Source organism: Phoenix dactylifera, chromosome 2, assembly GCF_051530095.1.
Source record: "Phoenix dactylifera cultivar Ajwa chromosome 2, Ajwa_hap1_PhDact_Kaust_v1.1, whole genome shotgun sequence".
In the NCBI taxonomy this organism is placed as follows: domain Eukaryota; kingdom Viridiplantae; phylum Streptophyta; class Magnoliopsida; order Arecales; family Arecaceae; genus Phoenix; species Phoenix dactylifera.
In genome coordinates this window covers 11,063,757-11,084,188 of record NC_143191.1, presented here as the reverse complement: position 1 = coordinate 11,084,188, position 20,432 = coordinate 11,063,757, and the positions used below count along the sequence as shown (strand labels likewise).

Below are 20,432 nucleotides of genomic sequence, written 5' to 3'. Positions count from 1 at the left end.
CGTTGCCCGTCAACATTGAAGTACCCGTATGACTGATGCATGAGAGAGTCCTCTTTGTTTGCTTGAAAACTTGGCAACTTTGACTGATAAGATACTGATGGCCCCGTAAGCAATATCATTTTTTTAAAAAAATTTATTCTCTCTTTTGTTGAGTAATCACTACCTTCTGTTATTAATGTCAGGAGCATGCACCCACACATCCATTTTTTAGCCGCTTGATTTGGACAAAGAAAACCATCTTACAATCACCACCATTTGGATACTGAACCATCTTATAATCATTCTTTGGGATGGCAATCTTGCAATGATGGGAATAATCAATCATGTGAATACACAAAATATAGGAGGTATGAATCAACCTCATCCTACAAGAAAACCCTGTTAGTTCTCAAGTTTCTATCATTTCTATCCTAACCTCATCCTTCGTGATCATTACAAAACTTTTATGATAAGAGGTTTGATTTAGACCAGATATGTGAAAATCAGGGACTGTGCGCTAAGCTATGTGCACAAACTTGCATGTTGCCTTCACCTTATACTTCACCATCCTGCTATTCTGAAATTTTTGCTCCGATTTGCATTCCACAAAACTGGCAATGAAATGTGATCATTTCAGCCACTATGCTTCATATACTTTGTTCAACCACTGTGGATGAACAACGCGCTATTTTCCTCCCCTGAACTTTGCTCTGAACTACATAGCATAAAGCCAGCCTCCACCATCTGCTTGTGAAAACTAGCAATTCAAGCTAATGGCGAAAAGCTTGTCAGGGAAGATCTGTGGGGTCGGGTCCGACGAGTTCTGTAACACATTTTCCTGACATATTTACATTGGCAATCTGGTACTCTGATATGACACTTCAAGGAGCTCACGGAAATTCCACCTTTCATGTTGCCATGCCCAAGTCGAAGGAATGACTACCATGCTGCTGATACTGATATTGATACATAAATGCCGAATGATGAGAAACAAAATCCGGAGGTGGACTTTGTGCTGGGTTAATTGAAAAAATATGTTGATTCCAGAACATCTTTCAAATCAAAATCTCCCCGCTCTGGCAATGGTCGGAAACTTAGTGAAGGGAAAGATTGCTGAAAGCTCTCTAGCAACTGCACAACAGAAAGAGACACATCAGAGGTATGCAGGCATGTGCTTGGTAAGAACTGTTAAAACAATCATGTAAATAGGCAACTGAACCTCAGTAAATCCATTTTCTCTTGGTCATTTACATGTAAATATTTTTGAGAGAAAAGATTGGAAAATTATTCATTTAAAGGTTGTACTGCTAAAAAATTTTCTATAGGTAGCATCAGTCATGAGGAAATGTGAATAAATAAGGCAGTAGAGTATGAAAAACCTCTAGTCCAAGGGACATCGAGCTTGCACTTCAGCATCAAATGCAGTACAGCTCAATTTTGAGACATGCTAGGAGCATGACACATGTTCCAATTAACATACAAATGAACAAGTCCCAGGAACCATGCAGTCCAACTATATTGCATTCATATCAAGTGAAAGATTTTTTTCCCACTTAACATTGGACCAGCCACACTGTACCAGCTCTTAGAAGTTCACATTGTTATATGGAAATTTTCATTTTTGAAAGTTATGATGCAAAGAAATTGGGCTATTTCTTTCTCACTTTTTGAGGGGTGTATGTGTAGATTAGGCATGCTGGGTGGAGGGATTGGGATGGGAGGTGGGCGGAGGAGGGAGGGGTTGTAAATGTAATATAACACTTTAAATAAGACTGCAAGTGGGAATGGTTACTAGATCTAAATATGTAGGACGCTGGATTAGCTGATTATATTTGGATAGTACTTTTTAAATTTGAGAAAATCATCTGTTCGAGCTTGTTGACTTCTATTTAGTTCTTAATTCTTTGAGTCGCATGGGCTTAAAAGCAAACCTTAGATGTAGAGCTATCTTAGTACTTGTATGCATGAAGCCTTAAGAGTTGGTGCTGGTTTTTAAAGTTGCAAAGTAGAGGCACTTAATTCTAAGGCTCCATCTATAGTTGTTTCTAAGCTTGATAAACTAAAAAATAGATCTTTTTTAGGAAAAATAAATTAGGTACTAAAGTGAAAATGATATTATTTATTTATTTGATAGGGGTATGGAAGCATGAAGAGAAAATGATTGGTTTATTATAATATTAAGGGTTTGAGAGAGACAGGTAGGACTTCCCCATTCTCAGAGTTCTAGCTGTAATTTAGATGGATCACAAAAGAAGATGTTGAATGGTAAATATTACAGGGGTAAGAAGGGCTTGAACCAAAGCAAGGATAGGCTAGTCTATGAAATCCTGGAAAAAATTTGGACATTCAGTTGATAGTGTATGTGTTTGCTGTCGAGAGGAAATGGTGAAAGAAGGTTTTGCATAGATATATTATCTTCAAATTGTCAGATTTTTTTTTCCTTGATTGTTGCTTGCAATTAGGGACCATGGGTGAGAAATTTTGGTAGAGATGGACTATTCTGTGCTGTCTTTATGAGGAACCTTCTTAAGCAGCAGATTCAGGCAAAAGGAGTAGCATTGGTTCATCCTAGATAACTACAGTAGATGATGGAATCAGTAATCAGACATTTCACACATCAAAGGTCAAAGGTCTTCTTCCTCTCGTGTCCTAACTATCCTACCCAAATGTTTCCACTCCCAAAGCGAGAAACTCACTACAGAAGTTAGTGCTCTTTCTGTTGCACAGAGGATGTAACCATGGAAAATCTTCTACTTTGTTCAGCTTCATCAGATTTAAGGATGCATTTTCAAGATGTGGCTCAATTATAATTCCTCCTGAATGTCTTGTGACTTTAGGCTTGGACTTTCCCCTCTTGTATTTTGAAGGTGGTTTCTGATTGGAGTCCTGGGCTCGGTCATTATCATAGGTGGTGTGGAAGAACAAGATGGTCTCTAGAAATTTTACATGGATTCGGATTGTACTTGGGGCAGAAATGTTGCCTGTTTTGGTATTTGGACATGCAAGGATGTTCTTAATTTTTGCTAAAGAATTTTGTACTTTGTTTCTTGTCCCTGTATTAGGAGTTTCCTTTTATTAACTTTGCTTCATTGTTTTGTATTTTACCTACCTCATTCTTCTATTGAGAGGGTAAGTGTTGATTTACTCTCTTCAATATAATATAATTTGATGCTTCTTGTAGTAAACACATGAAAGGGAAAAAAGCAACTGCAAGTCTCCTAGATAGAAATAATATTGATCTTAAGTAAGTTCCTGAAAGATACTTTACATTTTCTAGTATTGGTATCTCATAGAGTTCCACAAACTTTTCTCGGAGTATTCTGTTCATCTCGTCAACATCACAAGCATGTGTCCAATATGAATCATGGACTCCTGCAATTGGGAGAAAAAAGTGGCTTGAGACAAAAATAACACTCATTTCGGTTAACACGACTCGAGAATATAATATCAGCAGAAAACAGGCTACCTGCAAAATTCAATCCTGCTCTTTTGCAGGCAACTGCGCTCATCATCATATGGGACCCATCAAGGGAGTGTACAAAGTTTGGAGGAAAAGCTGTCCTTTGCCTCTTTACCATGATCTACATATTAAACAGATAGGATGCAGGTTTTAAAAAATTTAAGCTGATGTCAGATTAACACTTCGGAATAAGGCATAGGTGCCAAAATAAGATCTCTACAAGTGGATTGGTAAGAAAAAGGAAGCTTCATAAAGAGCAGTGGCCTACCTTGTCAGTTTCCCGTTGTAAGCTTAAAACTTGAAGAGAAGTTTTAATCTTCACAGAAGAGAGAGAGAGAGAGATGTCAGTTTCTTGTTTATGCAAAATCTGACACATGAATTAAGGGCAATCGAAATAATTAGCGCTTACAATGTGCCTCCCTAATTTGCGATATGGTTGAACAACTGGCAGTCCAAGTGGTGTCGTCCATCTCACAGCATGATTTTCTGAAGCAATCACCTGTTAAACTCAGTTTTAGTTTTGTTATGGTTACAAAAGTCAAGCTAAACATTCAACAAGAAAGTTTGTCTGAGCAAAACACTTGGAAAAGAAGCGTAGCTTGATAGAAAACAATACAGTATGGGCTGATGTTCTTTGCATAGGTTACATAAAACTTTTTTCAAATGGAAAATATTACAGTCTAGATGTTATAAAAGAACAATGATTAGAAACATTCAGTTTTAAGCAAAAACATATAGAATTCGTAAGGATACATAGTTACACATACGAAAAATAGGCACAATGATGAGTACATGAATAAAGGCTGACATCTTTCACCAGGCATTGATGGAGACAAAGGAGACAGTAAGGGAAGGTCTGGCACTTCCTGGAGGATCAGAAATATGATGACGATGGGAATGGAGGAGAAACTATAGGTGGCTGGCAGTGGAAACAATTAGGGGGAGTTGAACTGGACAACAGGGTGAAGGAAAGAATTAGAGGGAGTTGAACTGGACAACAGGGTGGGTGGTGGGTGGAGGGACAGTGAGAGAATTACTTGGCTGTGATTATTCTAAGCCACTAGCTCTTGTGATTCCATCATTATTTGGTGGTAGGTTGCACCGAAACAATTTAGCCAAAATCATGTTGCTTGTTTTGTTGCAGTATGCCAAATGCCAAATATAGTCAATCAAACAATTGGAAATTGCACCCAATCCAGTTACATAATTAATAGGCCTGATGTGATTTTCAAAGGTGAGTGGTTTTTGAAAGTGACAATAGTGCATGGTGAACTATGGTCAACCATGGATTAACAGTCTTTAACTGCATGTGGTCAGTTACTCTAAAACTAAACATGGTCAATTTCAACTTCTAGTAAGCAACTTCCAAGCTTTTAACTGCAATTGCTCCTGAAAATGGGAGATGAGATAATTGTAAGTGAACTACAGAACCACTTACTTAGACCCAAACACCTAGAAATGGACTACTAGCATGACTGTAGCTTCACGGTCAATATTCCTGCAACTGAACTCATATCTACATTAGATCTCCATCTGGAAGTTCTCCACCCCCAACTATCAGGGTTGGCTTTATGGAAAATATACTCATATAATATCTATCTCATACAAATCAAGTCGACAAAAAGACAAACCTTTGCACAGTCCCCAAGCCAGCTCATGATACTACGCGCAGCTTGAAACATCTCTCCTAGAGCAGTCAAAGTAGTCTGCACATCAACAGAACAAGAAGATTATTTCCCAATAACATATGAAAAAACTGCCAGTGCCAGATATTCCATGCAATACTTATAATAATATAAGTTACTCAACAAGCACTCAGAGATAGCACTGTCCCATTCATTACTTTAGCTGCATAACAAGATGCTCTGAATAACTCCAAATCGTCTGTAATAGCACCCCGTTCTTTCAACCTTCTTTTTATTTGCTCACGAGCACCAACATAAGTAACACCATACACAGATGTCATTACAGTCTGCTTGACCAACTTCCTGTCCACCTAGAATTGATTGAAGACAAACAATTAGCAAAGAACATTGCCATTTACTTTTCATATACTTATCCAATAGAAAAGAGTAATCAAGGAAATGTTTTTAAAAATTTCTTATCAATCTTCTCTATATAAAAAAATATTTACTGTCACATAGTTCTATTTTAGGATCAGCAACTAAACTGTATCGACATGAGGAGAAACCGGCATGTACTAATTATCCTATAAAGTATACAACTAGGAAAAATTACCAAGAACTATCAAATTTGCAGCCATTGTTCGCCGTACCGGCCCAAACCGGACTATACAGGGCATACCGCACTGTACCGATTCGGTACCGATATCCGATACAAGAGGCATACCGACACTCGGTACGTTGAAAAGATCCCGTACCGTACCATACTGACACAGTGCTAGTGTAGCATAGGTACCAGGTCCGGTATCGAGACAACGAAAATTATTTGTAGCTAAACCATATCTAAAACAGCTAAGCCATGAATAACTGCATAATATAACATGATATGGTAGACATAGAAGACCATTACATGAGCTCATGGATATGTGTCCAACATGAGAACTTCCCAAATCAGGTCGCATCTATAGGGGGATTATATATGCAGACAAACACAGAGCTACAGATCATTTATCTTATGTCCTGGTTTCACTCTGACTCAAATATGTATTAGATGCACATGTCAGGCTCGGTGACATAGAGAATTCTTTCCACCAAGTCATACATAATATTGCAATGTAAGATGATGGGAAAAAAAAAGAGAGAAATTAAACACACCAATTTAACAAAAGCAAACCATAAAAAAGCTCTATGGTACCACCAAAAAATATTGTATGATGAAAAAAAAAATCCACTACATTCAATCTAGTACTAAACATACAATAGGAGTCTGGCTTATCTACGCATGGTTGCTTTGGCTTGCACTAAAACTTCAATCTACTTTGCAATATTTTTGAAATACTTTGAGACCTCAAAATTGTAAATCAAGGGGAAAAAGGAGGAAACACCAGATTCTGACCTGATCAATTAATAGTCTAGCATGCAATGCATTTGGCTCCGTAGCTGGATCTTTCTCAGCATCTTTCTGCATGATTTCACGTACTCTAAATGAAAAAAAAAATCAATATTCATTGTCTCAAATTCTGTTGAAAGAGTAAATATAGTAAAACTGCTATCAGATTCAAATTATTAGCAAATGCCGAATAGTCAATGTCTTATAGATTTAATTAACATCTAAAATGCATATATTTACCCATACATCAACAATTTTAGCCACATATGCAGTTATTATATAACTATCATTCTTAGTACAAATCCTGATATTATATAGTACATGTTCTGTAGCATAAATGCAAGCAAGTGTAAATTGATGTTCAGCACTTCAGTCTGTCAATGATTTGTTAATTTTATGTAAATAAACCTGGGAAAAGCATTAGCAATATGAAAGATTAGGGAAGCACCAAATGCATGTTTACACATCCTTCTATTAATGTGAAGTGGAACCATTTGCAAGGGGCTGTTGGATTTTAAGGCTTTGCAATACCGTTGAGTTCTTTCAGATACTAAGCGGGGGTCCTAAACCGCTAAATTCCAATTTTTTAAAGATTTCAGAAGTGAGATTATTGACCCTTAGTTCATAGACATAGAGGTCAACCATAAACAGAATACTGTACGAGGGCAGATCCTTACACATAATTAATAGTATTAGAAGGAAGAAATGAAAACAAAATATCCATCAATACAAATCTGCAAGAGCAACCTAAAATTTATCCCACGGAACAAGGTATAAGTTCCCATGACTCATCAAAGGCCTCTTCCAAAGTTGCAAACTGCAACCTAAATTTAAGGCTTAAGTTTTGCCTAAACTCCACAACTGAAACCTAAACATTTTGGTTTTGATAGGTCGATCGAAAACTTGGATAATTTTAGAAATTTGACAAAATATTTTTGTAAGCTTAGATTCATTGTACTTACTTTTGGTTCAATTCTTTGATTTTGTAATGTTCAGAAACGTTTTGTTTTCATTAGATTTTTTTTCTTTTTTTCTTTTTTTTGGTAAATTTTAAGAAGATCTGGGAGCACCATACAAGGTTTTAAAAAGTGAAATTTTTGGCGTACATTTGGCTACATAACTTAAACAGTACTTGCATTTAGATTGCCTCACATTAGATTGCCATCGAAAAAATAATATGATGTATTACATTTTAAACATGTTTTTTCAACATTATGTTTTAAATAATTGTTTAGAAGTCTTAGTAGAAAACTACTAAGACAATACATTTAAAGGTCCAAGCAGTATAATATACTTTCTTGATGCCAGTGGGCACTTTGGTGGCCAGGGCTATAGCATGGTGGAGAGAAATACATTTTCTTTATAGCCATCTATCTTATGTATGCCCATCCAAATAATAGTTCATGACATGAGAAGTGCACCTATTGTGTACCAAGTGTATCATGTGTATGTATATATAAATACATAATCAACTTCAGACTTCAAGTTAGGCCAACATCAACACACTGAAAAATCTGATTAAAGTGGAGGTTTGGCTTGGCCAGAAGCCTGAATTGCCTCCTATCTAGTAAGGCAAGGGCCAAGGCATATCTGACAGGCCTCAGGCTAGCCTGAAGCCATTACTCGAGCTTTCATGGATCTATAACCCTTACAGGTTTCAAAACAAAATCACTATAAATTTTTCAGGGCATATCATAGTGATCCCGAATGGTACTGGTATGATATAGGGGCTTGGTGTGCCTTAGTACCTACAAATTGTATAGCTGCTGTGCCAACTTCAATGTCGTACCATGCGCCAGTATGAGGCATACTTTACTGACCCTACCCATGGCGGTAAGCTATTGGAATGGGGTATGAGACTTAAAACACTGGTACCAACATACTAGGAGAAAGATTTCTTTTATGTCAGATCATGAGTAAATTTCTCATTCCATTAGCCAATGTGGTATATTTAGTTCTACTAGTTTCCAGTCAGCATATTTGTCATTGGTCTAATAGGCTAGTCAGGACAGTTATCTGAGTTACCATGATTTCATTCTTGTCCACAAAACCCTGAATACATAGAACTGAAGTTCCACAGCAAGGCAGCAGCTTAGAGATGTCCTAGGTTTTTTGCTTTGCACTACCACCTTGTTGATGGCACAATAGAGACTCATATGATCAAATAGCACAGAAAGTGATTAAAAGTGACCCTTCGAATTGCCACATTCACCTCTTGTAGATGATGTCTTTTCAAAGCATTGACCCTTTCTATTTCTTTTGTTAATTGCTTTCTCAGCCTTTGCTTTTTTCTCCTCTTTACCACCCTCAAACAAGTAAGCCTTTGCATTTTTCCCCTTTTCCACCCTCAAACAAGAACGCATACAAATAGAAATATTCGGATAATTAAGTTTTTGTCTAAAGATTCTTCAAGATGGACAATACCTAATGAGAGAAATCCAAGAGCATGTATCTGACACCAATACAATAAGCATATAAATTTCCCTTTGGTAAAATTTAGAAGCCTTTATGACATGATTATACCATGAACATCATGTCTGACAAAAAGCAAACCATTAGAGCTTCTAGTATATAATAAAATGAGATGGACTTTGCTCCTCTTGAGAGGAGATATTATCAACTGTGACTCCAAAATCAATAATGGGGAGGGCATCCAAATCGAAGATCTATATCACTAATTAATGATCGATTCCATCAAAAATGCCTAAAAACCAAAAATCACTTATTTTGGTGGTCTTCAACCTATGCATTATACAGACAGAAAAATAAATGGTTAAAGCATTTGAGACAGTTTTGCTATGATCTAAGCATTAAAAACTATTGACTTTCAATTTATACATGTTTTAACATGTCTAGGTCATGATCAATAAGATGGATTCTCAACTTAAAAGCTTTATCAAGTATTTTAGTTCAGTAACAAAATGAAAACCTGTCCCTTTTTTGAGTCCATATGATGCATAAATTAGAGAAGATCAAAAGTTATGATTTTTTGATTTCTAAGCACTCTTAGAAATATAGATCATGATCAATGATGTGGATCTTCAATTTGGGTTCCTTATTATTGATTTTGGAGTCAGGAGTAGATATCCTCTTCTCTTGCAAGAAGCAAAGTCCACCTCTAGTAAGAATTGCTCCAGAAATCTTGATAACTAAATAAGTTACCCAGATATTCCCACATCTACAAACTCATGAATTAAAGCAAGACTTGGTAAAGGAGTTGCATATTATAATAAAACAACATACCTAGCAGCTATTCCTGAGTAAACATCAGCAGGCTTCTCTCCAGCAACCAAGTTTACAGAGATAGCCCCTAACTAGACATAGACAAAGACAGAAAGAAAGTAAATTTAAAAATAGAACAATATAATCCTAACCAATGCATAGTAGTTAAGGCATAAGGAAAAAAAAAGAGAATACTATTTTCAAGTAAGATTATTCATCACATGGACCACTGCAAAACTAGTATGTTGAAAAGGCAATCTAAATATTTATTTATTAGATTTTTTTGGGGGGTAAATGCAATATAGATAAGGTTTCTTCATTATTTGAGAGGATACATCTACTTTACTATATTCAGAAAATACTTACAGTAAGCAAAATTAGGACATGGAGGACTTCCTCCTTACATGTGTGCTAAGGGCACAAGCATCATACAAAATGTAGTGGGAAGAAAACCTTTTTTCTGCCTCTTCATGAGTCGTTAGATCTCTCTCCCTCACCCTTAAGACACCATTTTTAGTCAAGTGGAGGAGAATAGTTCACAAAACACATGCACATCACCTTTCAATAATGCAAACTCTCAAACATATAATTATTATACTGAAGCAAGAAGACTAAAGAGTTAAAAGAAGTAATTATAGAACTTATCAATGCCAACGATCTTTTGTCTTAGTTCACCCTTATTGACTGGCAAAATTGGGTAAAAAGCAGTAAAAAAAATAACTATTCTTGTAGCCACCACTAATTTTTCCTAGTTACCATTCCTACAGCGCTTTGTTATTGCAAGCTGAAGAAGCGAATTATCAGGAAAAGGAGAGTGCCACTGTGAATTCCAAAAGCAAAAGCAAGTTGTATCCTAAACTGGCCTCCGTACCAAGCGTACTGACACTATAATAGGATGGTACCAGTACGGGGTCCAATACCGAGATGGTGAACCTTGATCACAATAATTATAATAAGCTAGTGGCAAATTATATAGTAAAAGGGAGAAAAAAATCACAAAGTTTACATATAATCGTCCATGAGTATTATGCATCCTAAGGCCCACGAATGGAAAGGATATATCAAGGCCTGTTGCTACTAGATTTGTGATTAATTTTATTTCTTTCCAAAGTATGCTTGAACAACAAGAAACACTTGGAAGAATGTTGATGTCTACTGACTAGGTAAAATGTCAATACTCAAAGCTAACAGAGGGTATACTAGTGGAAGATATCTTTGTAGATAACAAATTTTGACAAAAGGTATAACTTATAAAATTAAATAGACAACTTAAAAGTCAGTTGAGAGAAGTCCCTTCTGAGGTTGATAGTGACAACCCTACCAAGGGAGGTGTTTTGATGAACTGACTGAAGGAACGAAAGCAGTTAAAAAGGTTCCTGATAATGCAACATGCTTCTATTTTTTAAGTATTATAGATGATTGTTGGGATTCACAACTTCATCATCATCCTCATCATCTTTTATAGTCACATACTTCTGTGATCCAGATTATTAGAAAGTGTTCCATCTTTTCTTCGGGATGAATTAATATCTTATCTCTCTTTCTTTTCAATATCACCAGTCAAGAACTTAAAAAAATTCCTCTAACACAAGTCAAACTTCAACAGATTAATAATCAATACCAGAAAGAATTGCTGATTAATTATCGAGACTGTAACTAAGAAATATTGTCACCTTGTCTCTTCCAAGAGCTGCATAGTGCTGAAGACCATTACATGAACCATCCTGAATAAAATGAAATTTTAACAGTTAAATACCTCCATTTAATAACATTAAGATGGTAATAAAAGCTTCCACATGACCTGATATGCAACAAGAATGTTGGACTAATTTGTAAATACGACTGGCCAGGGTATGCAAGAAACCAGCATAGGTCTAATTTGTAAGTAAGGAAGACTGCCTAGGATAAGTGAGAAACCAACAAAGTGCTCCAAATCCAAGGCTGTCCCGTTTTTCAGACCTTTTAGTGGATTTTTTTAATCCTCTCCTTCTCTCTATCTCCAAAAATGGAATACAATATTTCCAGGTTAAAGGAAGTTTGGTCTGCCTTGTTGGGGATATTTGAAGTTTTCTTTGGGGGGTTGCACTATGAGAGCGCTGACATATAATTCTCTCACTACATTAGAGGAAGGGAACTTGTCAGTCATACAAGTGTCCTGATTATTCACAATTTTACTCAATATTTTATATTTTCAGAACTTGATGTTTAACATGTTTAATAATAATGATTTTCAAACTATTTATTAGAAAAAACTCAATAATAATGATTGTCAAACTAATTTTCTGCAAAATTTCTACTTCATACACATGTTCCTTTTTTTGTGCAATATCTGTCACAAATATTCAGCTGGAAGCAATAATTTTGAATTAAGGATCAACAGGACAAGAGCAGCAAAAGCAAAATAAACAATAAAAGGAAAAAGGACATCCTCAAAGGAAGGCTGAGAAGTAGACCAATTTCAATTTGGATTTGTGCATTATTCTCATTACTGTTGGTTGAGCAAAGACTGCTGGAACAAAATGATGAGTAGACCAAGAACCCTTTTGATGCACAAACATTGTTTTTATGCAAATTGAACATACCCTGGATAATAGCATCACTGTTTGATAATGTAACATTAATAGGGCTAAAATAGTCAGTTTTTGGTGCATCATAAATGATATCTCAGACACTAATCCACCCATGTATGCTCTAATTATCCTCAGCAATATTCATACATTTGAGCATGCACACAGAAAAACATGCAAACACGTCTCTCCTCTGAGATTCCCATAAAAATGGCCGAGTTTAGAAAACCCAGATGCTCACAATAACTGGGCCATACCCAAAACCTGTGAGCTAACAAGAGCATTAAGACAACCCAAAAGTTCATTAAAGAAGGTCATATTCATTAACAAGCTCTACATGATTGACTAATCTGAAAAGCAGACCTGAGAAGAGAGAAGCACTCGAGCATCTCTGGAAGTAAAAGAACAGTTGCCACAATTCTGTTTTGTTGAAAACACTCTCTCCCTTTGTTTGCTTATGAATGATACAGGGATAGCCCCATTCATGGGTATAATTATTAGGAGGAGGGAGATCAACTGCAGTTCAGCAGCTCACATGCTGGCAACTGACTTAGACCTAGGATTGGGTTTTGAAAACATGACTTCCCCTGCTTCATATAGGGGCTAATAAAAATCCTAATATTTTCTATTTGATAAAATATGACCAATTTATTTTCTTTTAAAATCACTTGGGGAGTCGATTACAATGTCACAGCCCACATGCTAGCAATGGACTTAGACCTAGGAATTGGGTTTTGAAGACATGACTTTCCCTGCTTCCTAAAAAGATCCAACTGAAAATCCTAAGCTTTTCTATTGATAAAATAGGCCCAATTTTGTTTCTTTTAAAAACACCCGCATTGATATCAAGCACCACTGAGAGCTATTTTTAAAACTTTCCAAGCACCTGATGCACAGGGATGTGTGAAATTGTAGACTCTGGTGATGAGCTCCTTAATGCTTCTGCAAGATTGATGCAAACAGCCAAGCACTGAAATGGATCTTCTGCACCTAACCACCACCTTCTTCCTTCCAATGGTCTATCTGCTGAGTCAAATATGTCATCCAAGTGGTTCTCAGTAAATGCTATCCGGCCATCATATGATAGCTTGTCCACACCGCCAGCATACAAATTTGCCAAATGTATCTTCAGCCAGCGCAAGCCTGATTTTCCCAACGGACGCCCCTCTGCAAACTCTAAGATTCCTCGGCATAAATCCGAACCAAGATGATTTAGATATGGGTGCATGGGGTATGCACGGCCTCTAAAGTCTAGGTTGTGTGGATAGTAGAAGCCCTCCTCATCTTTCATTTTTCTGGCTACCTGTTCTCAAATACAAACAGTTGGTGTAATATTTCACTTCAGGCCTCTATCATAATGAATAAATGAATTATGATTCTGCAATGGTATCAAGATGAAAATCCTTACAGCAAGTTTGATTTCCACATCACATCGCTGAGAATGCCTTTCACTATTTTCCTTCTTCACTGATTTTAGTTTCCATTTCCACTTCCTTATTTCAGCACCATCTTCAGTTTCTGGCTTCTCTGGGAGCGGAATCTACAATGCAGAAGGATTAGAGAAAAATGATTGGATGCCAAGAAAACAAGTACCAAGCTACAAAAATGGCCTAAATTCAAGTCAAAAGTATATTACAGTATAAAAGATTTTGATTAACTATAGAACATTACATTCAACAAAAAATAGATTCAACTCACATCATCACGATCAACCAAGTTGGCAAGACGACCGCCGCTAGACCACATTCTGTCTACAATACTAAGTACTCTTTTGTTGACCCTCCATTTGGTATTGCCAAGTGTATCCAGGGCCTAGAGAATATTAAATGATAATTCAGAAAACGAATTAACAGCCGGAAAATAATTAACTTTCAATCAGAAACATGTGCAAAGCCTGAATGGTGCTGAATTAGGTTACTGACTTGAAATACAGGCACCATGTAATTACAAGAAAGTCTCAAAATTCCAAAGTTTAGAAGGCATGGATTATATTACGCATATGCATGTGTAGATGGGAAAAAAAAGCAATAGAAATGTGAAAATGCAATACCTTTATGGCTGCATAATCAAATAAACTAAATACCATAAGGCATAAGTTATGCACCCAAAGCAGAAAAAAATCTATAAAGAGGATCTAACTGGCTTGAAAATGATTACACAGATGGAGAAAAACAAAGTATAAACATAAATTATAAATTTACATACCATTCAACCAGAAGAATGAAAATGCAAGATTTGCTAAAAAGAATCAGGAGGGGAAAATCAAGAGATGCAATACATACATACATACATACATACATACATACATACATACATATATATATATATATATATATATATATATATATATATATATATATATATATATATATATATATAGATATATAGATATATATATAGATATAGATATGCATGCATATATACACACATACACACATATACATACATATATATATATATGGATACATACATACATACATATATATGGATACATACATACATACATATATATATATATACATATATATACATATATATATATATATATATATATATATATATATATATATATATACATACATACATATATACATATATATACATATATACACACATATATACATATATATACATATATATATATATACACACATATATACATATATATACATATATATATATATACACACATATATACATATATATACATATATATATATATACACACATATATACATATATATACATATATATATATATCTACATATATACATATATATACATATATATATACATATATATATATATATATATATATATATATATATATATATATATATATATATATATATATATATATATATATATATATATATATATATATATATATATATATATATATGAGGAGAACACACTTGCTGATTAATGATTATATACTATCAGGAAATTGGGAATACAAAGTACCACTATAAATTTTACTGAGTAATAGTACTCAAAGATGATGCGATCAATGTAAGATGACAAACCTCAAAAACCAATTGCAATTGCTTCCTTGGAGCCCTTTTAACTGCCTCACGTTGCTGTCTTGATCCATGTGTACGCATGAGATATGATGGTAAAAACAAATGTGCTCCTTTGTCATATCTGTCAATGATTGAACGGTAATACTGAAAAAATATATGTGTGTATATATATATATATATATGATAATCATGCTCCTAGACTAAATTCATGAGAAGTTGCATGGTGTGGGATGGTATCAAATTGGTGTTGCTAATTTCTGGTGAATCCTAGTGAGATATCTTACTTATCATTTTGCCAACAACTGGAGCATAGTTGGTTGGCATCTTACTCCTAAGGGCTTCCCCTTCAAGAGGTCCAGGGTTCAAATACTAGGTGTTTCTCTAGAAAATCTTGCTTATCATTTTATTAAAGCACTAAATGATAAATTAGAACGATTTTTTTACACATGATAATTATTAACTCAAAATCAACATTAATTGGGGAAGAGGGATGCAATGACTTATTAGAACTTCAGTAGTTACTCTTGTGATCTAGAATAACATCTGTTAAAAAGCTTAGAAGCAACTAAGTTGTAACTGGAGTTAATAAAAAGGTAAGAACAAATTTCTTGGAATCTCATACCCTTTCCAACTTATAGGGGGAACTAACATTGGCATATATGGGATCACCATGTGTCTTGCCTGTCAAATAAACAGCATTATCTAAGACTCACTCCCAAGCAAGCATTGTCAAAGAGTACACAATGCATAAAATAATATACAGCTAGGTTGGAAAGAGTATGTACTTACAGTTCTATCTAGCCCCTGTCGGACTAATGGATCACACTCAATAAACCCATATCTTCGGCTGATCTTCCTGTTAAACAATGAAACATCAGCAAGTTATACAAAAAAACAGCCGACTACTTAGAACTACGAATTACAATTATGCCAATTTCATACTTTTGTTCATTTTGGACATTTCTGAGTAAGTGTCTAAATGCCGGGCGAATGTCAGGTGGACTATCAGCTAGTTGATTAACAGGAGGCTGTATATAAGCTGTTTCCACCAATAATTCTATCAATCGGCTCCCAACCTAATTAATAATCACAATAAAAAAAAAATAGCGGGCACATTAACGTGCAAGAACAAAAGAAAAAGCAGAAGAAAAAGTTGATAAGTAGTTGCAAAAGATGACACAACCTTAGCCCGACTATCCTGACCCCATGGCTTGGAATCATCTTGCCCCTTTACTATTTTTCTTACTTGTTGCAGCTTTTGCTTTTTCATCAAATTTGTAACCTTTTTCCTCAGAAGCTCTTGCTCTTTAGTTATATTATCAACTTCTGCAACTCCACTCTTCTTATTGATGTTGGTCTTTTGCTTTGATTTTTCCAAAAACCTGTGGATCTTAACCTGATTTACACCAACAGCACAGCTATAAAATGTATATATGCCTTGCAGCAGAACAATAAAGAAGAAAGCATAGTTATATTCCAAAAGGAGTCAATAAATGCGACATTTAATAAAAGTAGGGTCGTACCTACAACAAGAACAAAGCGAGAAATTTAACCTAGAAGAGTTCAGCAAAGCAATAAGTAGATATCTATGCTCAAAATATTCAAAAGCTATATAAACTTCAAAGATTAGATCCAACTACACAAAGGCTCACATACTCTGTGATCTTGCAAGCTTCTTTCAATCAATAACTTTCTGAAGGTTCTTAGAATAAGTTGATTAGTTTATGAACAATTGAATAACCATAAAGAAAACATCCTCCCTCCAGGACTAAGACAAGCACAATTCACAACAAGAATATTGAACACATCTTCATGTTCACAGTCTTGTATTGTTTTACCAACCTAAAGAAATTAATGATACATGTTTTGCCATTGGTCATTGATATATTCAATATGGAGAAGATATCCAAGTAGCCGTCACTTATCATGCATACATAATCGCAGATTTAGTAAAATGAAGACACCAATCTCCCCCAACTAAAAAGAAGAAGAGGAAGAGTGAACCATCTATTCAAATTTTCCAGCTAAAAACAAGTGGGAGATGGTAGGTAACATAATTTGGATTGCTGCTCTTACAATGTTAAACATGCAAAAAAAAAAAAAAGAGGCTAAGTTATTTATCTAGCCTCAAGAACAAGAGACATACATCTCAATCTTCCCCTCAAAATCTCTTATGCAAGAGTAAACCATCATGCCTGATAATGAAGAATACAGCAATTCCAGAAATTTCAGAGGTCCAATTTTAAGCAAATGAACAGTATAACTAAAACAACATAAGACAAGATTATTCAAAGAAAATTACATCAAGTAAATCTTACTTACCTCCTGCTCAATGGCTGAACCAACTTGGCATGCAGCCTGCACCACGAGAACACTCCCATTACTGCCCCCAGTCATCAGCAGGCTCATCAGCTTGTGCATAGTGATCACTGCCATCATGTCTGCCGGAAGCTGACCAATGTACGGCCCATACGCCGCACGATTCCTCACATCCCTGCATTTTTCCTGCTCGGCAGCAATTTTATCCCTAAATGGCTCGAACCAACCCAAAAACAAAGATTTCACGTATGGCAAGTTCGGCGCGAGCTTTTGCTCGCACATGTCCTGTAAAAGCTCTTTGTACTCCTTAGCTGCTTGCTCCCAAGCTTCAGTCTCTATCTTTATTTGCCTCTGCCGGAGCTTTGCATACTTTTTGGCACCCATTCCACTCACTTTCTTCGGCTCTTCTAGCTGCGCCTTCTGAGGAAACTCTTGAGAACGATCGCTTACTTTCCAATCTTCAGCTACCTCAACTCTGCTCATCTCTTCCAGCAGGCTTTGGATCTCTTCGATTGAGGAGGCTTCTTCATCCAAGTCGGTAGAAACGACAGCCTCGGCAACGTTAGCATAACCCTTGGAATTTGCCAAGAAACCAGAAAGCTTCCCAATTGAGCAGTTCGAGTACCCAACCGACGGCCAGAGTTCTCCATTGCGGTGAGAACCAATATCACAAAACCGAGAACTGAGAGGCGGTCTGAGGTCCCAGATCCGATTTTTCTCGCACAAGAACGAATCTTGGGAGAAACCCAGGAAGCTGGAGATAGGCCGGAGAGCCGAGAGCGAGCCACCTGCAAAAAAGCGCAGATTCTTCAAGGAATTTGATGCTGTTTGCGCGATAATTCTCCACATATTGCTGGATTTGGGTGAAAAGTGGTCTGTTTCTTTGCGAATTGGCGGAGAGGGGCGGGGTTTAGGGGAATCGACGGGTGGAAAAACGAGGGTTAGATTACAGTTCATTAAAGTTCGAATCTTGGAGGCTGATGAGGAGAGGCGTTGGGAGAGTCGAGCTCATGTGATGACTGATGAGAGAAGACGAAAGGAAAAGTTTGAGACGAAAAAATAAACAAAAAATAGAAATACAGAAAAGAGGGGAATGGATTGGTAATGCCCTTCCAAACCCCTTCTAAACCCCGCATCGTTTTTTTTTTTTTTTTTTTTTACGAACTTGGGCACGTGCGCACGTGATAGGAGGTATCGTGGACGTCCGTGATTCATGATCAGGTCGGAGATATTTTGTACTACTGCCGCACTTGGTAACCACGCTCCTGATTTTTTTCTTGTCAACGCCTTTTGTTTCTCTTCCCGAGAGCGAGAACGGGAAGGAGATGGACGCATTACTAAAGACGAGGGTATCCACATGATGACGGCAACCGGTGCCGACTTTAGGTTGTAACAATGGCGACCGTTTGATCACGTGATAGACGACGGCGAAGGCGGTGACCGTAGCATGATAATCACACCCCCGATGTTTTCTAGTTCCACTTGTTCTCTCTGAGGACACGCCAGCATCGTTGGCCGGTGAACACCACGAGGGGTTTATTTAGTAGTTTAGGCAGAAACGAACAAGTATTGTGCAATTCAAAATGAACGTAGCCGTACACTCGGCACCCCGCTTGCCGACTTTAGTTAAGGAAACCATGTACGGCACCCTCACCCTCAGATTGGAGAACCTGTCACTAAATCTCCGCCTTGCCATGCACGAAATATTATTAACGGCTGTGATTCCCTGTACGACTAAAACCCCACGGGGTTCATCCACCAGTCATCATTACACCTGAATGGATTTTAAAACGATACAAGTAGCTACTGAGATAAAAACTCAAGTCTATTCCCTGGCGAACCATGAAGCCAAATGTCGCAGTTCAATAATATAGTAGTAGCTGGATGATTCATAAGCAGACGAGCACCGTCAATAATAATAATAAAAAAAAACGTGGATAAAGAACACTATTTGCATGGAAATAAATATATATAATTGACCTAACAATTTTAACCAAAAGAAAATATAAAAAGGAAAGAACATTAAGAATCTTAGAGAGAAAAAGTATATTAATTTCCAGCATTAAGGTAATGAAACAACTCAGTATAACTCTTAAAACGAGTATGCAAAGAATGGACCCAAGATATCTTGTGGGAGACAGGAAAATGCGTCCATACCAAAGCAAAGCCCTATAAGGCTATAACTCATGATCAAGAAAAAAAACTCAAGAAATTGCTAGAATTACAACAAAACTTGATATGTCATATACATGACTTATTTTTATGGGAGAAAGACTTGCCAAATATAGGTGTGGCGGCAAGGTTACATGAACGCATGAATGCTTAGGAGTCCCCTGAACTCTAGAAGAGACGGCCAAGGTTACATGCTGGTAGAAGTCCACGAATAAATTTAGTATTCACCGAAAGTCCATGAATAAATTTAGTATTCACCAAGAAAAATATCCAGCGAGCTCTCTGCTTTTCCCCCTTTTTCAGGGAGAACTATGGGAGAAAGACTTGCCAAATATAGGTGTGGAGGCAAGATCAAACCAAAGTCTCTTGAATCAACACAAGAGACTTCACCAACTCAGCCAGTAGAGACTCTCCCGTGAGCTCTCTACTACAGCCAAAGGTTCTGCATGTTTTGTATGAGATCAGTGTCAAAACAGCTAGTGGCCTCTGCCTTTTATTTGCATTTCCACTTCACTCCCACAAGGCTTCTACAGGCTTGGGTTTGCCTTTAGGACGACCAAACTGTTTGGCTTTCTTACTTGATAAAAGCTTTAATGCAGCTTCCAGAGTGATCTTCTTAGGGTTTAGACTCTGCAAGAAGAACTTCCACAGTTAAGAAACAGGATCAAAGGTTTTAAA

At 36.5% G+C, this 20,432-nt stretch overlaps 2 protein-coding genes across 7 annotated transcripts in view; both read right to left on the bottom strand.

Annotated features, from left to right (window-relative positions):
- Window positions 1–254: 254 nt before the first annotated feature.
- LOC103706594 (DNA-directed RNA polymerase 1B, mitochondrial) lies at window positions 255–18,714 on the bottom strand. 4 transcript variants are annotated; one of them, XR_015975070.2, is made up of 20 exons: window positions 17,586–18,673; window positions 16,447–16,659; window positions 16,206–16,339; window positions 16,053–16,119; window positions 15,886–15,944; window positions 15,267–15,384; window positions 13,939–14,052; window positions 13,649–13,780; window positions 13,127–13,543; window positions 11,347–11,397; window positions 9,695–9,765; window positions 6,458–6,542; window positions 5,283–5,435; window positions 5,071–5,145; window positions 4,878–4,943; window positions 3,849–3,938; window positions 3,708–3,755; window positions 3,446–3,560; window positions 3,248–3,351; window positions 255–1,110 (listed from the first exon to the last, which is right to left on the bottom strand). XR_015975070.2 is itself a non-coding variant. In XM_008790743.6 (19 exons), exons 1-19 carry the CDS (start codon window positions 18,537–18,539, stop codon window positions 1,000–1,002), a joined length of 3,111 nt encoding a protein of 1,036 aa, XP_008788965.3. In that variant the 5' UTR covers window positions 18,540–18,682; the 3' UTR covers window positions 255–999. The 4 variants fall into 4 exon arrangements, 1 of the variants encoding a protein (XP_008788965.3); XR_015975072.2 differs by lacking the exon at window positions 4,878–4,943 and having other exon boundaries at window positions 5,249–5,435; window positions 17,586–18,714; XM_008790743.6 differs by lacking the exon at window positions 4,878–4,943 and having other exon boundaries at window positions 17,586–18,682.
- An 899-nt stretch (window positions 18,715–19,613) lies between these two features.
- The window catches only part of LOC103706593 (DNA topoisomerase, type IA, core), a 49,777-nt gene continuing 48,958 nt past the window's right edge, over window positions 19,614–20,432 (bottom strand). For all 3 annotated transcript variants that reach the window (XM_008790742.6, XM_017842642.4, XM_089928735.1), the window contains one exon: window positions 19,614–20,384. In XM_008790742.6, coding sequence (XP_008788964.3) covers window positions 20,265–20,384 — 120 coding nt within the window. In that variant the 3' untranslated portion in view covers window positions 19,614–20,264. The remainder of the gene's footprint in view (window positions 20,385–20,432) is intronic.